The 19235-nt window shown below is 42.9% G+C and overlaps 1 protein-coding gene across 1 annotated transcript in view; it reads left to right on the top strand.

Annotated features, from left to right (window-relative positions):
* unc80 (unc-80 homolog (C. elegans)) overlaps nucleotides 1-19235 on the top strand; it is a gene marked incomplete at both ends in the record, with an annotated part of 119759 nt that overhangs the window by 86710 nt on the left and 13814 nt on the right. Inside the window, 7 exons of the mRNA XM_080851750.1 lie at nucleotides 10469-10687; nucleotides 10890-11090; nucleotides 13504-13627; nucleotides 14141-14266; nucleotides 15192-15315; nucleotides 15540-15746; nucleotides 15880-16064. Of these exons, the coding sequence (XP_080707876.1) occupies nucleotides 10469-10687; nucleotides 10890-11090; nucleotides 13504-13627; nucleotides 14141-14266; nucleotides 15192-15315; nucleotides 15540-15746; nucleotides 15880-16064 (1186 nt within the window). The remainder of the gene's footprint in view (nucleotides 1-10468; nucleotides 10688-10889; nucleotides 11091-13503; nucleotides 13628-14140; nucleotides 14267-15191; nucleotides 15316-15539; nucleotides 15747-15879; nucleotides 16065-19235) is intronic.

The raw sequence follows: 19235 nt of genomic DNA, 5'->3' as shown, positions 1-19235 counted from the left end.
ACCTATCCAATCACTTTGCTCCCATACGCCCGCGCTAGTTTAAATTCTCCGGTCTCCAGGCCAGATTCACCCAGTTCTTGAGCTATGACGCCGCTTATTTGCTCCCTCCTCCTCCCCAGCTCCACCTGTCTAGATCTGCTTATAGTTAAAGAGGGTTTTCGTTAATTCCTGCTTGTCTTATTTATTGTGGCAGCAATTTACAGTGTAAATTGTATTTTATGCAGCAGTTGCAGTTTGCAGCTTTATCTTGCAGCAGCAGCTTGAGCAGATCTAGGGCGCCATGACCAAACATACTACCTTGTACTTACATTAATAAAATCTTATTTACTAATTCTGCGAGTTTCCTGTCTGAAATACCTTTATTCAGAGGTGCTCAGAATGTGTACAAAAAAAACATTGTAAAGATTTTGAGGTAAGACTTTTGAACTCTGAACCTTGTAAACATAGGTGTTGGCTATACATAGGTGAGTTTAGCATTCAGAAAGTGTGTGTGGTTTCACTACTTTATATTTATAATAGCAGAGTGACCTGTTTCTTTCCTAAATGTGTGTCCCTACAAATGCATATTGATGAGTTACCTGGGACACCTTTAGACAAAGACAATGGCCATTGCATAATGGCTCTGGAATGTCTGCGACTCACTACCCCCAGAGGTTTTCACGCCACACCATGGTCCAATAGAGATAATTGAATCACCATTACTTATCATATGAATAGCTGTCATTTGCTAATGGGTTCGGCCTTAGGAGTAGAAACCTCACTGACAGACTGAAATGTGTAAGAGATCAGCTATATTCTCCTTACAAAGTACTTATTTATATTTAATTTTCGAAACTGTATATATTTTAAAAGAAAAGGGTCCAAGGTTCATGTGGGTTTTCTTTATATGTCTGTAGGACAAAAACTTGCGGAGTTTTGACAACAAGAAAAAAAACTGTCCCAGAAGCGTTAAGGAGGGGTTGTAAAGGTGCTCATATCTATTCGGGCCTCTTGTTTTATGTTTGTTCATAATCAACAGGAATAAGCTTGTGAGACAGTCTGCAGGATATTCATAAAAAAACGTGCCATTAATATATACAGTTGAGACCATAGACATATACATGTCTCTGGTTGAGACAACTTTTCTGTTAACCATTTCTGATATGCAGTTGCTATTTAGATACTAAAGTTAGCTTTGTTTATTGTTTCCATGGTAGCTAATAGGAGCCGTCAGAATAATTCGCTTTTCTGTTGGCCATTTCTGATATGCAGCACATGAGGGCAAATAACATGGTGCATGGTCTTGATCATTTACATTTCGTTCCAGTATTTCAAAGTGAATGAGATGTGGGAGCACAAGAACAGTGAGCGTCTAGCAGCGATTATAATATCATAGACATACTGTATAAGATGCATGTATATACAGTGCCCTCCACAATTATTGGCACCCTTAGTGAATGTGATCAAAACAGGCTATGACAAAATATATCTTTGCTCTTTCAAAATTATGTCTTTCAAGAATCACTGTACATATGTCTATGGACGGGATCTCAAGCATGCACAAAGACGTAATCTCAAGTTGATTCTCTGATTTCAAAAGTTACATACGCGCGTTCTCCGTTAAACAACCAATTCCGATACAGTTATTTTGGGACCGCAGTGACTGTCTCGTTAAAGTTTTACAGTACATACAGTTATTAGAGGACATTTTACAGGCAATTTGCTTAATTTGAAACAAAGGTATAAGGTTTAAGGACATCACTGAGGATTTCTGGCTTAACACTCTAAGGTCCAAGGCCTTTTAGACTTTTCTTAGTTATCTGACATGCCTTGATGTTTTTGTACATTTTGCTTAACTAAAAACATTGATGCACAAATGGAATATATGATTCTATTCTAGAAGACCTCAGCAATAATATTAGAAAAGGGTTCAATGTTTCCGTGGTTGTTCTTTTTATGTCTCTAAGACGAAAACTCAAAAATAAAAAAACCTGTGTAGGTATTCTGCAGGTAAAATCCCCTCTTTGATGAGACTGTGCTGACTGCCACCATTAACAGAAAACAGGCAGTCTGAATCCAAACTGGGGCAGTTTAAGAACTTGACTCTTTTTGGAATTACATGACCTAAAGCTGCAACAGATTGCAGATAGCTTCATCAATTTATATATTTTCTCATTCTATTCTCATGAATTTGGCTGGTGTCTTGTCTTTCCTTTACCACCTACTTAGGTTTGACAGCCTTGCTTGGAGCTGGCCGGGTAGAGAGGTAGAGATAGAAAAAGTGGAGGGTAAGAGTGGACAGAGTCAGAAACATGGCTGGAATGGATGGATACACGTATCAGGATTCTAGAATAAACGTTGCTAAATGGTAGGCCCGGGCATTTTGAACCAGACCGGCCCACTAAATTCGATAACACACCTTTTTAATCTCGAATGTCTACACCAACCAGGCTTATAGCTAGCAGGGCGTCTGCCCTATAGTCTACTAAAAAATAAGAAGAAACGGGACGCCCTACTTTTAGGCAGGACGGCCTAAAGACGCCCTATTTTTCTCCCGTTTTACCTGTTAACTTCGCTTAATGTGATCAAAATTCACCGTTTCAGTCGCTTCAGTGCTTAGCGAAGTCTAGAATCATACATATGACCTGCCAATTAGAAAATACAAATAGCATAGCTGTATTCCCGCTACAACAACGTTACATCATGATTCCAACGAAACATTGATTCACGGGCTCGCAGAAGCTCCAGAAGACAGCTGTCTCACCGCACGTCACTGAACCTACTACTGTATGAGTTCAACAAGAGTTTTTGTGTTAAGGTGGTGGTCTTAATTAATCTAAATGCAATACACATCATACACTTTAAAGCTTGGTTCAGAATACGGAGGTATAAGATCGGTCGATATTTTCCATGAAAATAGCGACTGAAGAACACCCTGTTCTCGTCTCCGAGAGGACAGGCTGTATTGCTCCCTTTTCTAGAAGGGAGTCTATTTCCTCCTGTAGGAAACGCGCTTGATGAGGTGGCATTAACGTTTGAACTACGCCCCTGAACTTCGGGGGGGACGGGAAAACTGGAGCGTATAACGGGCTATCATAATTCGGTATCTGGACAAATTGGCATATTTTCGGAATACCAGGGTTTGGGAATACTGGGCTTTCGGAACAATTGACATGGCACCGCGCACCACTCAAACGCACAACATAGAGTGTAGGCTAACGGCTGGCTGTTTCAGAGTACAGTAGGCTGAGGGCTAGCAACAGCTACAGACTTGTCTTGTATTTAGCTATGCAAACGAACTTGGCCATAGAACATAGGTTCTAAGTCAAACATATTTTAGAGACGTTTTAATTCATGATCAGTAAGCTTACCGTAGGTCGTTGTATCGTATCTCCCTGGCTGTAGCCACCAGCACTGTCATCCACGGGAGCTGATATCAAAGTTTAGCTAAAGGTAGAAGGTGTTTGCTGATATGATTGGACGAGACCCTAGTCACTCAAGAAGACGGCCAATGGGCCGCAGACTAGCGTGCGCGTGTCAAGCATGTCAAGGCCATGGGCCACGCTGTTTACCGTCCTAATGCATTATGTAGGCAGGTCCAAATCGAAAGGGGTTTGTGTTGGGTCAGCCCAGGGGATGTGATTGGGCCAGCCCAGTGTCAGTAGGGCCGCTGATGAACTAATTTCGTGGGCCAGCCGGTCAGACCATTATATGGGGAAAAAAATTAAAAATTAAAATTCGGGACCATCGGCCCATATTGCACCCCGGCCCAGCGGGCAAACGCCCGGTATGCCCGATGGCCAGTCCGTCCCTGGGTAGGTGTACTTTAACAGTGAGAAACAGAATCCAGAAAACTGCATTTTAAAACATTTATGACTTTATTTGCATTTGATGCAGAAAATAAGTATTTGAACGCCTAGCTAAACATAACTTAGTTCTTGGTGGAATAACCCTTGTTGGCATGCACAGATATTAGACATTTTTTGTAGTTGGTCACCAGGTTTACACACATCTCAGGACCTCTTTGCAGATCCTCCCCAAATCCTTAAGGTTGCGTTTTCAATGGGAGGGAATAAGGGAATGAGGTTGAAGCCCAATATTCCACGTTACATGGCCCCATCATAGTCCCCTTGACGCGGTGGAGTCGTCCTGTACCCTTGGCAGAGAAACAGCCCCAACACCCTGTCTCCCAATCCTCCTAAGAAACATTCAAGTGTGCATTGTCAAACTTCAGATGGCCCTGTACATGTGCTTCCTTGAGCAGGGGGACCTTGCAAGTGCTGCAGTACTTCAAAAAATTACGGTGTAGTGTGTTGCCAATGGTTTTCTTGGTGACTGTGGTCCCAGCTGCCTTGAGATCATTCACAAGCTCCCCCTGTGTAGTTCTGGGGTTATTCTGCACCATTCAGATGATCACTGATACCGCACGAGGGGATATCTTGCATGGAGCCCCAGACCTAGAGGGGTTGACAGTTGTTTGGTGTTGCTTCCATTTACGAATAATCGCACCAATAGTTGTCTGCTTCTCACCAAGCTGCTTGCCAATGGTTACATATCGCAGTGGGACTGCGATGTGATTTACGGGAAATTACCTGTTCATTGACCAATCGAGGCACTTTCTATTCACCATCCTGAGCCCGCCCCCTCAGGTCCCTATATATTGAAGGTGACTATGCCGCCCGTCCTGTTTTCGACCCTTCGCCTTTGAGGTTACGGACCGTCAGAACCAAAACTCTACATGCTTTGCGTATCCTTTTGTCTTTGTGTGCTTTATTACTCTTTCGAGTTGGTGAGTTTGGATTATTCCCTTACTAGCTCCGAGTGCTACAAGGATATTCTACGCTTAAGCAAGCTGCTGTCTAGCTGGTGACCACGCTCGTCTTCGACTTGCTAGTTCACTACTGCTTACAACGTGCTACGTTGGTTAGCTCTTGCTAATTGTGTCTTTTTTTCAGATCAACGATGACCAAAGTCTATCCAGACTGTGGCCAACCCCGGGAGAAGGGTGACCGGCATCGCTGCTGTGCGCTCTGCTAGGGCAGAACACACGCTGAGGCGGCGTTGTCCGGGGAAATCCCTCCTGCTTCTGTGCTCTGTGCCGCAATGAAGACGGCACGAGTCACGAGGCGCCTCTCTCTATGGGAGAGAGAGGACCTGCGTCCGGGGGCACAGCCTGTGCTGTCCGGGGTGGTGTCCCCGGACGGACGAGGCTCCCCTCGCCCTGGGAGCAGCAGTGGGCCTGGCGGTTTCCTTCGGGTAGCCACTGGGTCCTCCTGCTCTTCCCCAGCGTGCACAGTGGCCCCAGTCGCGGTGACTGCGGAGGCCTCCGAGCCGCTATCTGAGCTCGACGTTCAGCTCGACGAGTTGGACGTCGACGCCGGAGGAGAGAGTCTGTAGGAGGTTTCGTTCGAGGACTCGGACGAGGACGTGGTGATGGGTGACACGCCGCGGGCTACGAAGCCTACGGCACTCTCCCGGAACCTGGGTCACCAGCTACACGAGGTAGCGGTAAGGGCGGCGAGCCGGCTTGGTCTCCCCCTCCCCTCTCCGCCCAGCGTGCGTTCTGCATTGTTGGACGGAGAGTACTATGGTGACCCACCCCAGCCAGCTTCCTCAAACATCCCCTTCTTCGAAGAGGTTCACGAGGAGTTGGAAACCTCATGGGCTGCGCCGTACTCAGGGCGCGCTCCGGTTCCGGGGTTTGCGGAGTACCTCCGTTTAGACCGAGCGAAAGAGAGGGGCTAACTCTCCTTTCCGCCGGTGGAGGAAACCGTGGCAGGGTATCTCTCCCCTGCTTCCCCCACGATGCGCCTCGGCCAGAAACCCGTGCTACCCACCAAGAGCGCTAGTCATATGGCGGTTCTGGCCGAGAAGGCTTACCTGGCTGCGGGGCAGTCGGCGTGTTCTACGAACATGTCGGCTTTGCTCCAACGCTACAAAGCCAAGCTCCTCACGGAGCTCGTCTCGGGGACGACAACGGACTTGTCTCTCCGACTCACCAGATGCTCGTCGCAGGGGCTGGGGCGAGTCATGGGGGCTTCTGTGGCGACGCAGAGGTACCTGTGGCTCTCCCTGGCCAAGCTTTCGGACAGGGAGAAAGCACCACTCCTTGACGCTCCAGTCAGCGTCAAGGGCGTGTTCGGTGAAGCGGTGGGGGCGATGAATGACATGTTCGAGGCAGAGCAGAAGAGTCGTGAGGCTTTTCAGTCATGGATGCCTCGGTTGAGCAGCTCCGAGCCAATGTCCTCTTCAGGGCAGACCACACCGGCACAGGGGGTGAAAAGGAGTGGGTTCCGATCCCCAGCTCCTCCAGCTAAGGTGCCTGCGCGCCACGGCTGGAACAAGAACCCGTTCCGGCCACCGGCCCAGCCTGCTAAGCCACAGCAGCAACAGCAGCAGCAGCCAACGGCACAGACAAGCTCCGGGGCCACACACAAACCCACACGACGTGGTACGAGAGGGCGAGGCAGACCACCGGCGCCCTGATGTTCGTCGCCCCCTGAAACAAAAGGGTGGGGAGGTGGTGTGCCGCCACCACCTGGGAAAGTCGCCAGATGCGCTCATGTAAACCCCATGTCCAGCACGACGAAAATGTTCCCACAAGCACTACATTCCCATGTTCTCGACACTGTCCCGTTAGGCGCAGACACAAGACAAGCTTGCTTTTCCCCTCCCGCGATGCACCCGTTGCATTCGCAAAACCAATTTTTTATTCAAACCATGAGGGGGAAACCCCAGATCTCACCCTCCTCACTAGGAGTGGGGTCAAATCAAGGTTCAGACAGATTGTTGATGAGCGGCTTAGTAGCCGACAAATTCAATATAAGCCCCAGGCTGGCAGACTGCGTTTTGAGCTGGTCTCGCCCTGGGTGCTGAGAATGATTTCAAGGGGTTACACTCTTGTTACACACAATTCGCCAGGCCTCCGCCCAGGTTTACGAGTGTAATTCAATCAAGGGTGCCGCGAGCTCGCGCACATTTCCTTCAACAGGAAATAGACTAATAGAAATAGAAATAGGGCTATAAGCGTAGTGTCGCCAGAGAATGCAAACTCAGGCCATTACAGCAAGTATTTCCTCGTCCCCAAGAAGGACGGGAATTATCGCCCTATATTAGATCTAAGTATACTGAACAAGTCTTTCAAGCCGCTGAAGTTCAAAATGTTAACTCCACGCCGGCTGATTCAGTTCATAAAGCCGAGTGATTGGCTGATCACGTTAGATCTCAAGGATGCATACTTCCATGTTCCGATTCATCCCAGACACCGCAAGTATCTGAGATTCGCATTCGGCGGAATAGCATACCAGTTCCACGCACTTCCATTCGGTCTCTCCCTAGCCCCGAGAGTATTCACAAAGTGCGTAGAAGCTCCCATTGCTTCATTGAGAAAAATAGGCATTCGCTTATTCAACTACCTGGACGATTGGCTCCTGGCTTCTCGCTCAGAAGCAGAGGCGGTGCGGGAGTGCCATCTTGTTTGCTTCTTTGAAAAACCGCGCTGCTCCTGGCACTAGTGTCATTGAAGCGCGTTGGTGACATGCAAGCGCTGTCTGTCAGCCCATCGTGCATTCAGTTTTCGATTGCCGGGGACAGGGTAGTATTGCGGCCTAACGCAGCATATACACCCAAAGTAGTGACAACTCTGTTTCGTAACCAGGTCATTGAGTTGGCTGTATTCTCGCCCCCTCCTTTCGCATCAGCGGAGGAGGAGCGCTTGCACAAGCTCTGCCCAGTGCGTGCTCTACGCATTTATGTAGATCGCACTGGTTTATTCAGGCAATGGGATCAGTTATTCGTATGCTTTGGTGCAAGCGCCAAAGGCAAACCCCTGGCAAAGTCGAGCCTCTCCCGGTGGCTGGTGGAGGCTATCACTTTGTCCTATACAAGTTTGTCATTGGAACCCCCGGAGAAGCTTCGTGCGCATTCTACTCGTGGGGTTTCGTCATCCTGGGCCCTGTTTAAGGGTGTGTCAATGTGTTTTATGTTATAAAATGCAGTTTTGTGCATTTTTGTGTTGATATTCTGTTTCTCACTGTTAAAATACACCTACTATTACAATTTTAGATCAAACATTTCTTTGCAAGTGGCCAAACTTGCGAAATCGGCAGGGGTTCAAATACTTATTTTATACTTATAAGTCAGGTCGGAAATATTTAGATTTTTTTTTATGTTTTATTCCCAAAACTTTGTCCATATGTATATTGTACCATATCTAAAGAACACATATCTAGTAAAAGAACAGTCAATTTTTATATTGTATTTTCAGAATGTGTTAGAATGGTTTTCCTCTTCCAAAAATTGTCACTACCGAAACATCACATTTACTATAGAAAAAAAGTATTATTATTGACCTGTTCAGATTGTGTTTCCTTCCCTTCTCTGAAGAGTATTTTTACAAATGTCTTGAAGGTTTTCACAATGAAATCCATAAAAATAAAATTTTAACCAAATTTTCAAGTTCAATTTATACAATTAATCAAAATCTAAGTGCAATAGTTCTTTGTAAAATGCAAAATACTGATCATATTGATTCCAGAGTTGTTGATTGATGAAATTGAACATACATTAATCCAATCAGTATCATAACATTTTAGTTGATTACTCAATATACAACATTTTTTACAAAACATCCAGTGGTTCAGTAGTGCTGCACTGTTTCGGTAGTGACTGCACTATTAGATGGATGTTCATTTATCTCCCCAAATCTTCCAAAAGGTGCTCTGGGCCGCCCTTTAGTCCACACAACACATTTATTTAAAAAAATTATGGGATTGAACTACTTACCATTTCATTTTGTCACTACTGAAATCATCAGGTCACTACCATATGTTTCGGTAGAGACTGTTTTGGTAGTGACAATTCTAGCTAACCTTAAGCATAAATAAAGAATTCTAGAAAACACACGGCTTGCAAACAAATCTTTGAAGAGGTGTACAAACATACAAACATAAGATTTAGCATGAAACCCCATAAGGTTTGCTTAATTGAAGAAAACATGGGTTTCGGTAGTGACAATTCTTAAGGTTACACGTCGATTTTCAGACTTTGGAACACATTTATATAAAAAACATGGGATTTAGCTACTTACCTTTCAACCATGAGGGACAGGGATGCAGTCACTGCATGGTCAAAAATGCAGGGTCGTGGCTAAAACACAGGCTCAGCCAATGGACTAAAACTCTTGTGTTTCGGTAGTGACATGAAAACTGGGGACATGATATTTTTGAGTATAGTTTATTTATTAAAAAATTAAACCCACAATAAATCTAAATATTCCAAGTTCTGTTTAAACCCAATCATAAAGATCTTTGAAATTAGATCATTAAAAAAAATTGAAAAGTGCTATTTACAGGCATTGAAATTTAGATGTCAGGGTTGGGGACAGCTACTTCCCAATAGAAAGTACCCTATAAATGATGATTTTGTATATATTTAGCTTATCGCTATCTCATTTAATGCATTGGGTTTATATAGACCATAACATTTTCTTAGTAAATATCTATGCCTTAATGCCTAATTGTTTTGTAAATAGTTTTTATTGTTGAGGGACTGCATATTACACGAATTTGGTAGAATGGCCCATATACATGATACACCAACATTAAAAGTGGATCAAATTGTTTAAGGTTACTATGCAAGGGTAAGTAGAGTAGAGCAATGAAACAGAAAATGGCGATGGTGGCAATCATTCACATTATAAGTAAATAGGCCATCATGAGTGTCATGAGAGTGGGTTAGTATTAATGCAGTGTGGTGTGGGGTGGACAAGTCAAGTCAAGTCAAGTGTACTTTATTGTCAAAAATCTATGTAACAGGGTTAGCACAGAAGTTTGAAATTGCGTTTGACCAGTCTCCAATGAGCAGTTTAAAACATTTTAATAAGACATTGACAATAATCTCTCTCTCACACACACACACACACACACACACACACACACACACACACACACACACACACACACATTAAATAAGACATTGACAATAATCTCTCTCACACACACACACACATTAGCATACATACACACACACACACACATAGCAGCAGAAGTACAATCAGTGGTCACAAGGTGCAACAGTAAAGTGCCAGTGGCATGGTGAAGTGACTATGGAATGTTCATGTGGTTTTCTTCAGTGTGTTGATGAGTCTGATGGCTTGTGGAAAGACGCAGTTACTCAGTCTGCTTGTGCGGGCCCTCAGGTTACGGTACCGCTTCCCTGATGGTAGAAGGGAGAACAGACTGTGTGCTGGATGAGTTGTGTCTTTGATGATGTTCATTGCCCGCTTGGAACAGTGTGCAGTGTACAGTTCCTGAATGGCTGGTAGGTGTGACCTGATGATCTTTGCTGCTGTCCTCACCACCCTCTGCAGTGCCAGGTGTAGGCAGAGTAGAGGCAAGAAGATCAGGTGAAGGAACTACAGCAGCATCCCACAGCAGAAACAGTCCTTGAAAGCTAATTACACTATACGTGTTTGTACATATATTTTTAGTGATGACCTACATCTGCTGGAAGAGGGTCAAGGTCTTCCCCGTGAGGATCTTGATGAGAGGATTGCACGTGAGGAGTTCAGGCGACCACGAGAGTCCTTGCTGAATATCTGCACTGAGTTCTACAAGCACAGCGGCCCCAGACTGAAGATCCTACAGAACGTCGCAGGGGAGCCACGTGTTACTGCTCTTGAGCTTCTGGATATCAAATCACACATGAGGTTCAAACTACTTTCTAAATGATCAATCTCTCTTGTCGTCAATAGATTGTGTTTCTATGTCTGTAGTGCATATTGGGTACGGGATTCAAAACAATATATAAGGTGCAGTGTGCACCTAAATGTGCAATATGTATTGTATTTAAAAGGATACATTTCATCTGCATCTACTGTGTATCCTGTGTGTGTGTATGTGTGTGCTTAGGTTGGCAGAGATTGCCCACTCCCTGTTGAAGCTGGCTCCATATGACACACTGACCATGGAGAGTCGTGGGCTGCGTCGCTACATAATGGAGATGTTGCCCATCACTGATTGGTCAACAGAAGCCGTTCGCCCCGCCCTCATTCTTATTCTAAAGCGCCTGGATCGGATGTTCAATAAGATCCACAAGATGCCCACGCTCAGGTGCGCTCGCCCACAGGCTCTGGGCTCCAGGTCTGTCATCTTAATCACCTAATCAATCACCTAATCAATCACCTGCTCTTTGTGCTTGACAAGTTCATTATCTTGCTACCAAATAATAATGTGCTCTTTTTTTGGTGGTTCATCTCATGTTATGTACTTTGTTTATACAATGTGCATACAGTATATGTGTTTGGGTTACTGGCAAGAATTGCTATGTGCTTTTCTACTTTTCTGAATAGTGATTTCAACTTTAATTTAGATGAGTCTTCAGATTCTGTGACTCCTGCATTTCTGAATATAATAAAGCATCCAGTCGGTCCAACTCACAATCAAGGCAACACATCACCTGGTTTTCTCCCTGGGCGTTAATTCGAGATGTTTTTTGAAGCCTTCCACTCCAATTCTGACACGTCCATCCTGATCCCCTGCAGAACTTTTGTAAACATGTCTGCAATCCCTATTTTTCCTATTGAAATTAATGGGGAAACACTTTGGAGAACATATCCACTCATACATTGCCCTTTACACACTACAGCACAGGTCAGTTATGAACTTTAATATGTCTGTCACTATCTTTTAAATTTGGAAATCAGTAGACAGTCCATAAATGACCACATAGCAAGTAACAGAGTTGCCAAGCTACTAGCATAATGCTGACTACGGTTGGGTGTCAGCACTACGTTTAATTCAATTCAATTCAGTTAAATTTTATTTATATAGCGCCAAAACAATACATTGTCTCAAGGTGCTTTACCGAGCCCAGAGCCTGGACCCCCTTAGAGTAAGCACATTGGCAATAGGGGCAAGGAAAAACTCCCTGTTAGTCAGGAAGGAATCCTTAAGCAGAACCACATAAGGGGGGGCCCATCTGCTTGAGGTCGGCCGGGTGGAGATAGGAAGGGGGGATGGGGAGGGTTGTGTGGCAGAAGGGGAAGGGAAACAACAGGGGTTGTACACAGCATGTATTTGGTAGATGTACATAATATCTATACAAACATCATATGGTATATACATGATACATACAAAAACAGCTTAATGGGTATACACTGTGCTCATAGGGTTACTGTACAGGGGTAAGGAGAGTTAACTCCTAGCCCAGCCTAGCCCAGCATATCAAGGCACCACTACCACTACCACTATCACCTAACTAGAGGATTTCACACACCATCTTTTCTCTCCCATTGGAATTGGTTCAATGGTTTATTTGTTCATGGTATCATTGTTCCGCTTTGACTTTAATTTCCCCCCTACATGTCAAAAGCAATCAAACACAAAACAACCAATTCTATTCAACATTCACCTTCATTTATGCTCATTGTACCAGCAGACTGTGTGCCATTGACTTTTGAGGATTTTAAAGCAAGTCATCTTAGTATCATTGACATTCTCTCCACTTAAAACATGGAACACTTTAGATTTGCAACAGGTGCAAACTATCAAGGCGAAGTAGACAACCACCAATGCAGGGCAGACAAGGGCAGAGAGTGAGGTGTCTGAAACAAGAGGAGAAATGAGTAAACAAACACAACATAGAACTGAAGAATATAAGATCAAATGAGGAAAAAATAACTTAGGAGACAGGACTAGATTTAACAGTTTCTAAATCTGAACAGTTAACTATTTTCAATTCCATTTAGTCAATTAGTTCAACTTAAATATTTTAATAATATAAGTTTAAACTACTAAACTAACTATCCCTTCCGTCATAGTCTATAGGCTAAACGGTTGTCTCTGGCTATGAGCGCATCACCAAATGGGTTAGTTCTATACTGCTATGCTGTAATACTCTAGGTGCTTATTTAGGTTTCTCATTCCCACCTGGGGAGCCTGCCCACATTACGGGAACCACTGGTCTACATTAATACAATTCATTGTAGAATGTATTGTCATTTTAAAGCAGTTTGTTAATACAATGTATTTCTGCTATAAATATGTTGAAATTCAAATCAGTTTTGTGTGTTTCCCTTTATTCTCTGTCCACAGATCAGTTGCTATTTGCACATGCAGTAGCATATGCCATGTGTTTATTATGTTGGCAAAAAATAAAGAATACACACACGATGGACACAATTAAGTCATGAAAATGTTGATTTTGGTGACTCCCTGAATTCACTGAATTCTTGGATCTATTAATTAGTTGATCATTGGACCAATAGTATAACCTAAACTAGGACCGTTGTGGTCTAGAAAGAGCGTACATCAGTGTTTGCAGCCAATGGCAGGATAAGCAAGCTCTGTCCTGGGTGACGGATACATTTGTAAATAACTATTCATCTTATTGAGGACTGTGTGTGTGTGTGTGTGTGTGTGTGTGTGTGTGTGTGTGTGTGTGTGTGTGTGTGTGTGTGTGTGTGTGTGTGTGTGTGTGTGTGTGTGTGTGTGTGTGTGTGTGTGTGTGTGTGTGTGTGTTCAGACGGCAGGTGGAATGGGAGGCAGCCAGCAGTCTGATTGAAGGGATCTGTTTGACATTGCAGCGGCAGCCAATCATCTCCTTCTTGCCTCACCTTCGCTCCCTCATCAATGTCTGCGTTAACCTGGTAATACCACTCTTAGAATCACCATTTCAACACTCTATTGAATATTTACACATTGTCTCTTTTAATACTCTTTCATGCTTCCGAAATGCACATGTTTTGTTTGGTAAAAAAACGAATCACTCTATGGTTAATAAATGTGAAAGGAAGTTCATGATTTGCATATATATATGTATAAGGCTTAATCAATGCATTATAGTAATCAATAACATTAACACCTTTAGCAGTTACATTTAATGTTAGCAAGCATTAAGAAATGTTGAGTGCAGTAGTTACTAGTAGTTTTACTATGTATAATGTTAACTTCTGCTTGATGTTAACTGCTTTACTTCATTGATGTCAGTTTAGGGGGTCTTAACGTAAACATTACCATCACCAACATAACCAGCACTATTCACATCTGCATTCCCACGTTCTCTATGATAAACAGCTGTTTTCCTTAAAGCACCTATTACATAAACGGACATTAGCACCCATGCTCTGTTTGTGATCAGTTTGTTCTTGTATCTAATGTAGGTGATGGGTGTGGTAGGTCCCTCTAGTGTGGCTGATGGCTTACCTCTGCTCCACCTCAGTCCCTACCTGTCCCCACCACTCCCTTTCAGCACTGCGGTGGTGCGACTGGTAGCTCTGCAGATACAGGTACATGTTCAGTGTGTGGATTCACTCATTATGGTACTCTAGCTAGCCTGTTCAGTGTGTGCATTCATAAATCTGTGTTCGTACACAGCACTGGCTCGGGAAATGGGAAACAAACACAGTGGCTTGGATCGAGCCATAAATACTTCCAATTTCAGTTTGAACAGAAATATCAACAACCTTATGCCAGAATTTGGAACTCACAGTAACTGGCATGACAATAGATCACAATCTACAGAATAATAATAATATCATTTTTCCCCACTGGCAGGACAATTGTTCTGAGATTGGTAGCCTATCATAGCGCCCAATACAGTATACCCTCTCCCCCCATTTTCAAATTTTCAAAATGAACAAAAATGTACATCTCTTCAAACCAGTTTGTTTTCGTACCCACTTGATTAGATTTAATTATTAGAAATGGCGGCAAAAAGGCACTTTTTGATATCGATAATCTTTATAGGTGTAGTCTGTGATTCAAATCAAATTGCAGCTAAGCACATCGTCATTGTAGATTGCGGAGGCAGGATGTGATTGACGACAATCTGAAAGCTCCAATGGGTGGAGGGGTCTGAAATGATCAAATGTGAGCAGTAAAGAGGGTCAAAAGAAGTCAAATTTGGTGAATGGTCTTGTTGTTCATGGACTTGTCAAACAAGGGAGCCGGTCCAGCAATAAATGGGAAATTGCCATTTTTATTTGTACTGAAACAAATAACGGGGCAATTATAGGTTTAGCTGTAACCTTTGGAGAGATATCAATTACTCATAACTTCATGCTGTCACACTGTCGAACGGAAACTACATTGTTCCATTTAGGTATAATGGAGTGGTGCCAGCTGTCAGGTTTGATGAATGTTTATGTTTTGCTTCCCTTTCTATCCCTTTCTATTTCCATCCTAATGTAGTCTCACCTTTTTCCTCCACAGGCTCTGAAGGATGACTTCCCACTTAGCCATGTGATCTCCCCCTTCACCAATCAGGAACGCCGGGAGAGTATGCTGCTCAACCTCCTCATCCCATTTGTCCTCACAGTGGGGTCTGGAAGCAAAGGTCAGAACTTTTTTGAACTTGCTATGAAATCATTACATTCAGTGGTTATTATTTAACTGTTATAAGTTGGCACAATCTGTTGTTGGAATGCAACAAGTCCATAAGATCATACCTGCTCAGGAGTAGCTGTGTAGTTGTTGATTTCACTGCACAGATCATGTATTTAGTGTGTATGCATCGATGCATATTTATACAATTACACTGGTTTGCTTCTCCCCCCTCAGATAGTCCTCATCTGGAGCAACCAGAGGTGTTGCTTCTGCTTCAAACAGTGTTGAACATCCTCCTCCCCCCACGCATCATTAGCACCTCTCGTAGCAAGAGCTTCATGTTGGACTCGTCCCCGGCACACTGTTCCACCCCAGGGGACACGGGAAAGGACCTGCGCAGAGAAGGCTTGACAGAGTCCACTAGTCAGGCCGCCTATTTGGGTACACACATATATACCACATCAAATACGGCTTCAACCACTCAACATCAGGGTGCATTATTAGGTCTGGCACCACACAATAAATGTAGAGTTGTGCAGTGAGAAGATGCATGTTCATGAACGTGTTCCCTCAGCTCTCAAGGTGGTGTTGGTGTGTTTCGAGAGGCAGTTGGGCAGCCAGTGGTACCAGCTCAGTCTACAGGTGAAAGAAATGGCTTTGAGAAAGGTGGGCGGAATGGCATTCTGGGATTTCATTGACTTCATTGTGCGCACACGAATCCCCATCTTTGTGCTGCTGCGGCCCTTCATTCAGTGCAAGGTAGGTGTGATCCTCCTTCATCTGCAATGTAACAGGGTTATTAATATCCTTTAATTAATGCTGACTTTAGATTTTAAAAGTGATTGTCAACAACTCATCATTTTTACATTTGCTAACGTAAAGTTCAGAAGTGATTATTATCTTATAAATTAGTAGGTTAGGCTACTAATGGGTACTAACATATGTATGAAATGCGCTGTACAAATAAAGTTTGATTTGATTTGATTTAAAAAACTATTACCGCTCTAGTGTTTAAACGCCCACTTTTCAAGCATTTTGACATGAAGTGGACAGAGGAAATTCATGGTTTCAGAAATGTTACTAGCAAGATCCTTTTATATAACCTCAACCAAAACCTAAATGTGCTGAATACAGCATCCCCTAAATTGGACCCATTTGCCCATTGGGAATGGCTGATCCTTATGAAACTCATATAGGCTTATTTATAATGACGCATAGAAGCTACTTACTAAATATGAAATAAATATGTCACAAGGGGACGCTGTATTCAGCACATTTAGGTTTTGGTTGAGGTTATATAAAAGGATCTTGCTAGTAACATTTCTGAAACCATGAATTTCCTCTGTCCACTTCATGTCAAAATGCTTGAAAAGTGGGCGTTTAAACACTAGAGCGGTAATAGTTTTTTTTAAATCAAATCAAATCAAACTTTATTTGTTCAGTGCATTTCATACACGAAGGTAACACAATGTGCCTCACAGTAAGAAGGAAAGAAAAGGGGTAGAGGGGTTTACAAATACTTGTAAAGAGACACAGATAGGAAAATAAGTAAACGTTACATAAAGTTAAATAAATACATTTTACAGGTTACAAAACACTTTTAAAGAGACACAGATTTTGCCAGAGAAAATCAACAACAAATGATGTACTAACAGCACTGGCACAGTAAAGGACTACACAGCATGGTTATCATCATACTAAGAGACAGCTGCTTGTGCTGGGGGTTACAAACACTTGTAAAGAGACACGGATGAGTAAATAAATAAATGTTTCAAAAATGTTAAATTAATACCTTTTTACAGTGAGTGATAATCCAGGTAAAAAGAGGTATGTCTTAAGTGTATGTTTAAACGTTTCAACCGTTTCAGCCATTCTTAGGTATTCTGGCAGAGTATTCCAAATGCTGGGGGCATAGAAGCTAAAAGCTGCTCTCCCATGTCTCTTAGTCCTGGCTTTTGGTACTATTAGGAGATCAGTGCCGGAGGACCTCAGGGTTCTACTGGGTGTGTACCTTGAGAGCATGTCTGTTATATATTCAGGTGCTTGACTATGAAGTGATTTATAGACTAGTAAGAGAATCTTGAAATCTATTCTAAAACTAACAGGTAACCAGTGCAGGGATTTTAATACTGGTGTGATGCGCACTCTCCGTCTTGTTTTAGAGGACTTGCGTTTGTAGTTGACTAATGGCTTTTTTTTGGTAGACCAGACAAAAGAGAGTTACAGTAGTCTAGCCTGCTTGTGATAATCCTTGAGGGACCCCACAGGTCATAGAAATGTTTTTTTTTAGCTGTGGTCCCCGAGGGCAACAAAGTATTCCTGGCCTGTTAGATAGGTCCTAAACCAGTTTTCAAGTCTTTCAATAAGGATACCATGATCAACAGTATCAAAGGCTGCACTAAGATCCAGAAGGGCCAAGACAGATAGTTTTTTGGAGTCAGCATTAATCCTGAGATCATTTACAACCTTGACTAATGCCGTTTCTGTGCATTGATTGGATCGAAAACCAGATTGAACAGTGTCAAAGACACAATTAGCATCTAGGAAATTATTTAACTGTTTAAAGACAATTTTTTCTAGGATTTTGCTTAGAAAAGGAAGGTTGGAGATGGGTCTATAATTGTTGTAGAACAGAAGAGTCTAAATTGCTTTTTTTCAAGAGGGGTCTCAACAGGGCAGTTTTAAATTCAGATGGGAAAACACCTATAAGCAAGGAACAGTTAATAATGGCTAGAATGTCCTTAGACACAGAGTCAGAGATGGTCTTAAAAAATTGGTGGGAATGGGATCAAGAGGGCATGTAGACGGCTTCATTTGTGACACTACTTTGCTCAGCATTTCTATATCAGTCAGTGCAAAATAGCTCATACTGGTACAGCATGGTCGAGGGGGATCGGAAAACAAGACATTTGGAATTTCTTGAGCAATATTATTTCTAATGTTTGTTATCTTATCTCTGAAGAATGCTGCAAATTCCTCACATTTGGAGGTGGAAAAAAAACTTTCATCTACTTTGGGTGCAGGGTTTATAAGGTTGTCTGTCTATTGTTGAAAAGAGGACTCTGGAATTGTTAGAGTTTGTAGATATCAAATTAGAGAAATTATCCTTCCCAGCATTTCTTATTGCTTTATTAAAAACTGATAGTTGATCCTTAAAAATATCAAGGTGGACCTGTAGCTTGGTCTTTCTCCAAATACGCTCAGACCTTCTGCAGGATCTCTTAAGTTTAATAATTTCCTCATTCTCCATGGAGCTTTTTATTTGGCTAAAACCTTTTTTTGTTTCAATGGTGTTACAGAGTCAAGTGCGGTCCTCAATTTTGTATTTAGAGTAGTTACTAGATCATAGATGATCATGATGGCCCCGCCTCTGGCGTTTTTGTACAAGTTATGTTTTGTCTAGTTATCATTATTTTGAAATTCTCAGCTGCTGCAGAGTTAAGATAGCGTTTCTTAATAAAACATTCAGCACTATTTTTAACTTTAGGTACCAGAGCTGTAAAGAAAATACAAAAGTGGTCAGAAAAAGCATGGTCACAGATAGACGATGTAACAGTTGTAAGACCCTTTGTAATAACTAAATCAAGGGTGTGGCCACGGTTGTGAGTGGGCTCAGTGATGTGTTGTGTGAAGTCCATGGAATTTAGGAGATTCATAAAATCCCGGGCCTTTGAGTCGTTCCCATTATCAATATGTATGTTAAAATCGCCAGTGATAATAATCTTATTGTAGTTTGTGTGGATAATGGAGAGTAGTTCTGAAAAGTCTGTTAGAAAAGTGGGACATTGCTTGGTTGGCCTGTACACAGTTACTGTCAGAACAGGAGGCTGGCACTTTAGAACTATGGCATGATATTCAAATGAGGCAAACTCATAGAAGGAGATGCTCCTGCAACACAGGGCATCCGTGGCTATGGTGGCTGTCCCGCCC

The sequence above is a fragment of the Sprattus sprattus genome (assembly GCF_963457725.1).
Source record: "Sprattus sprattus genome assembly, chromosome: 14".
NCBI lineage: Eukaryota > Metazoa > Chordata > Actinopteri > Clupeiformes > Clupeidae > Sprattus > Sprattus sprattus.
The sequence above is the reverse complement of the archived record's forward strand: the minus strand, read 5'-3'. Positions and strand labels throughout refer to the sequence as shown.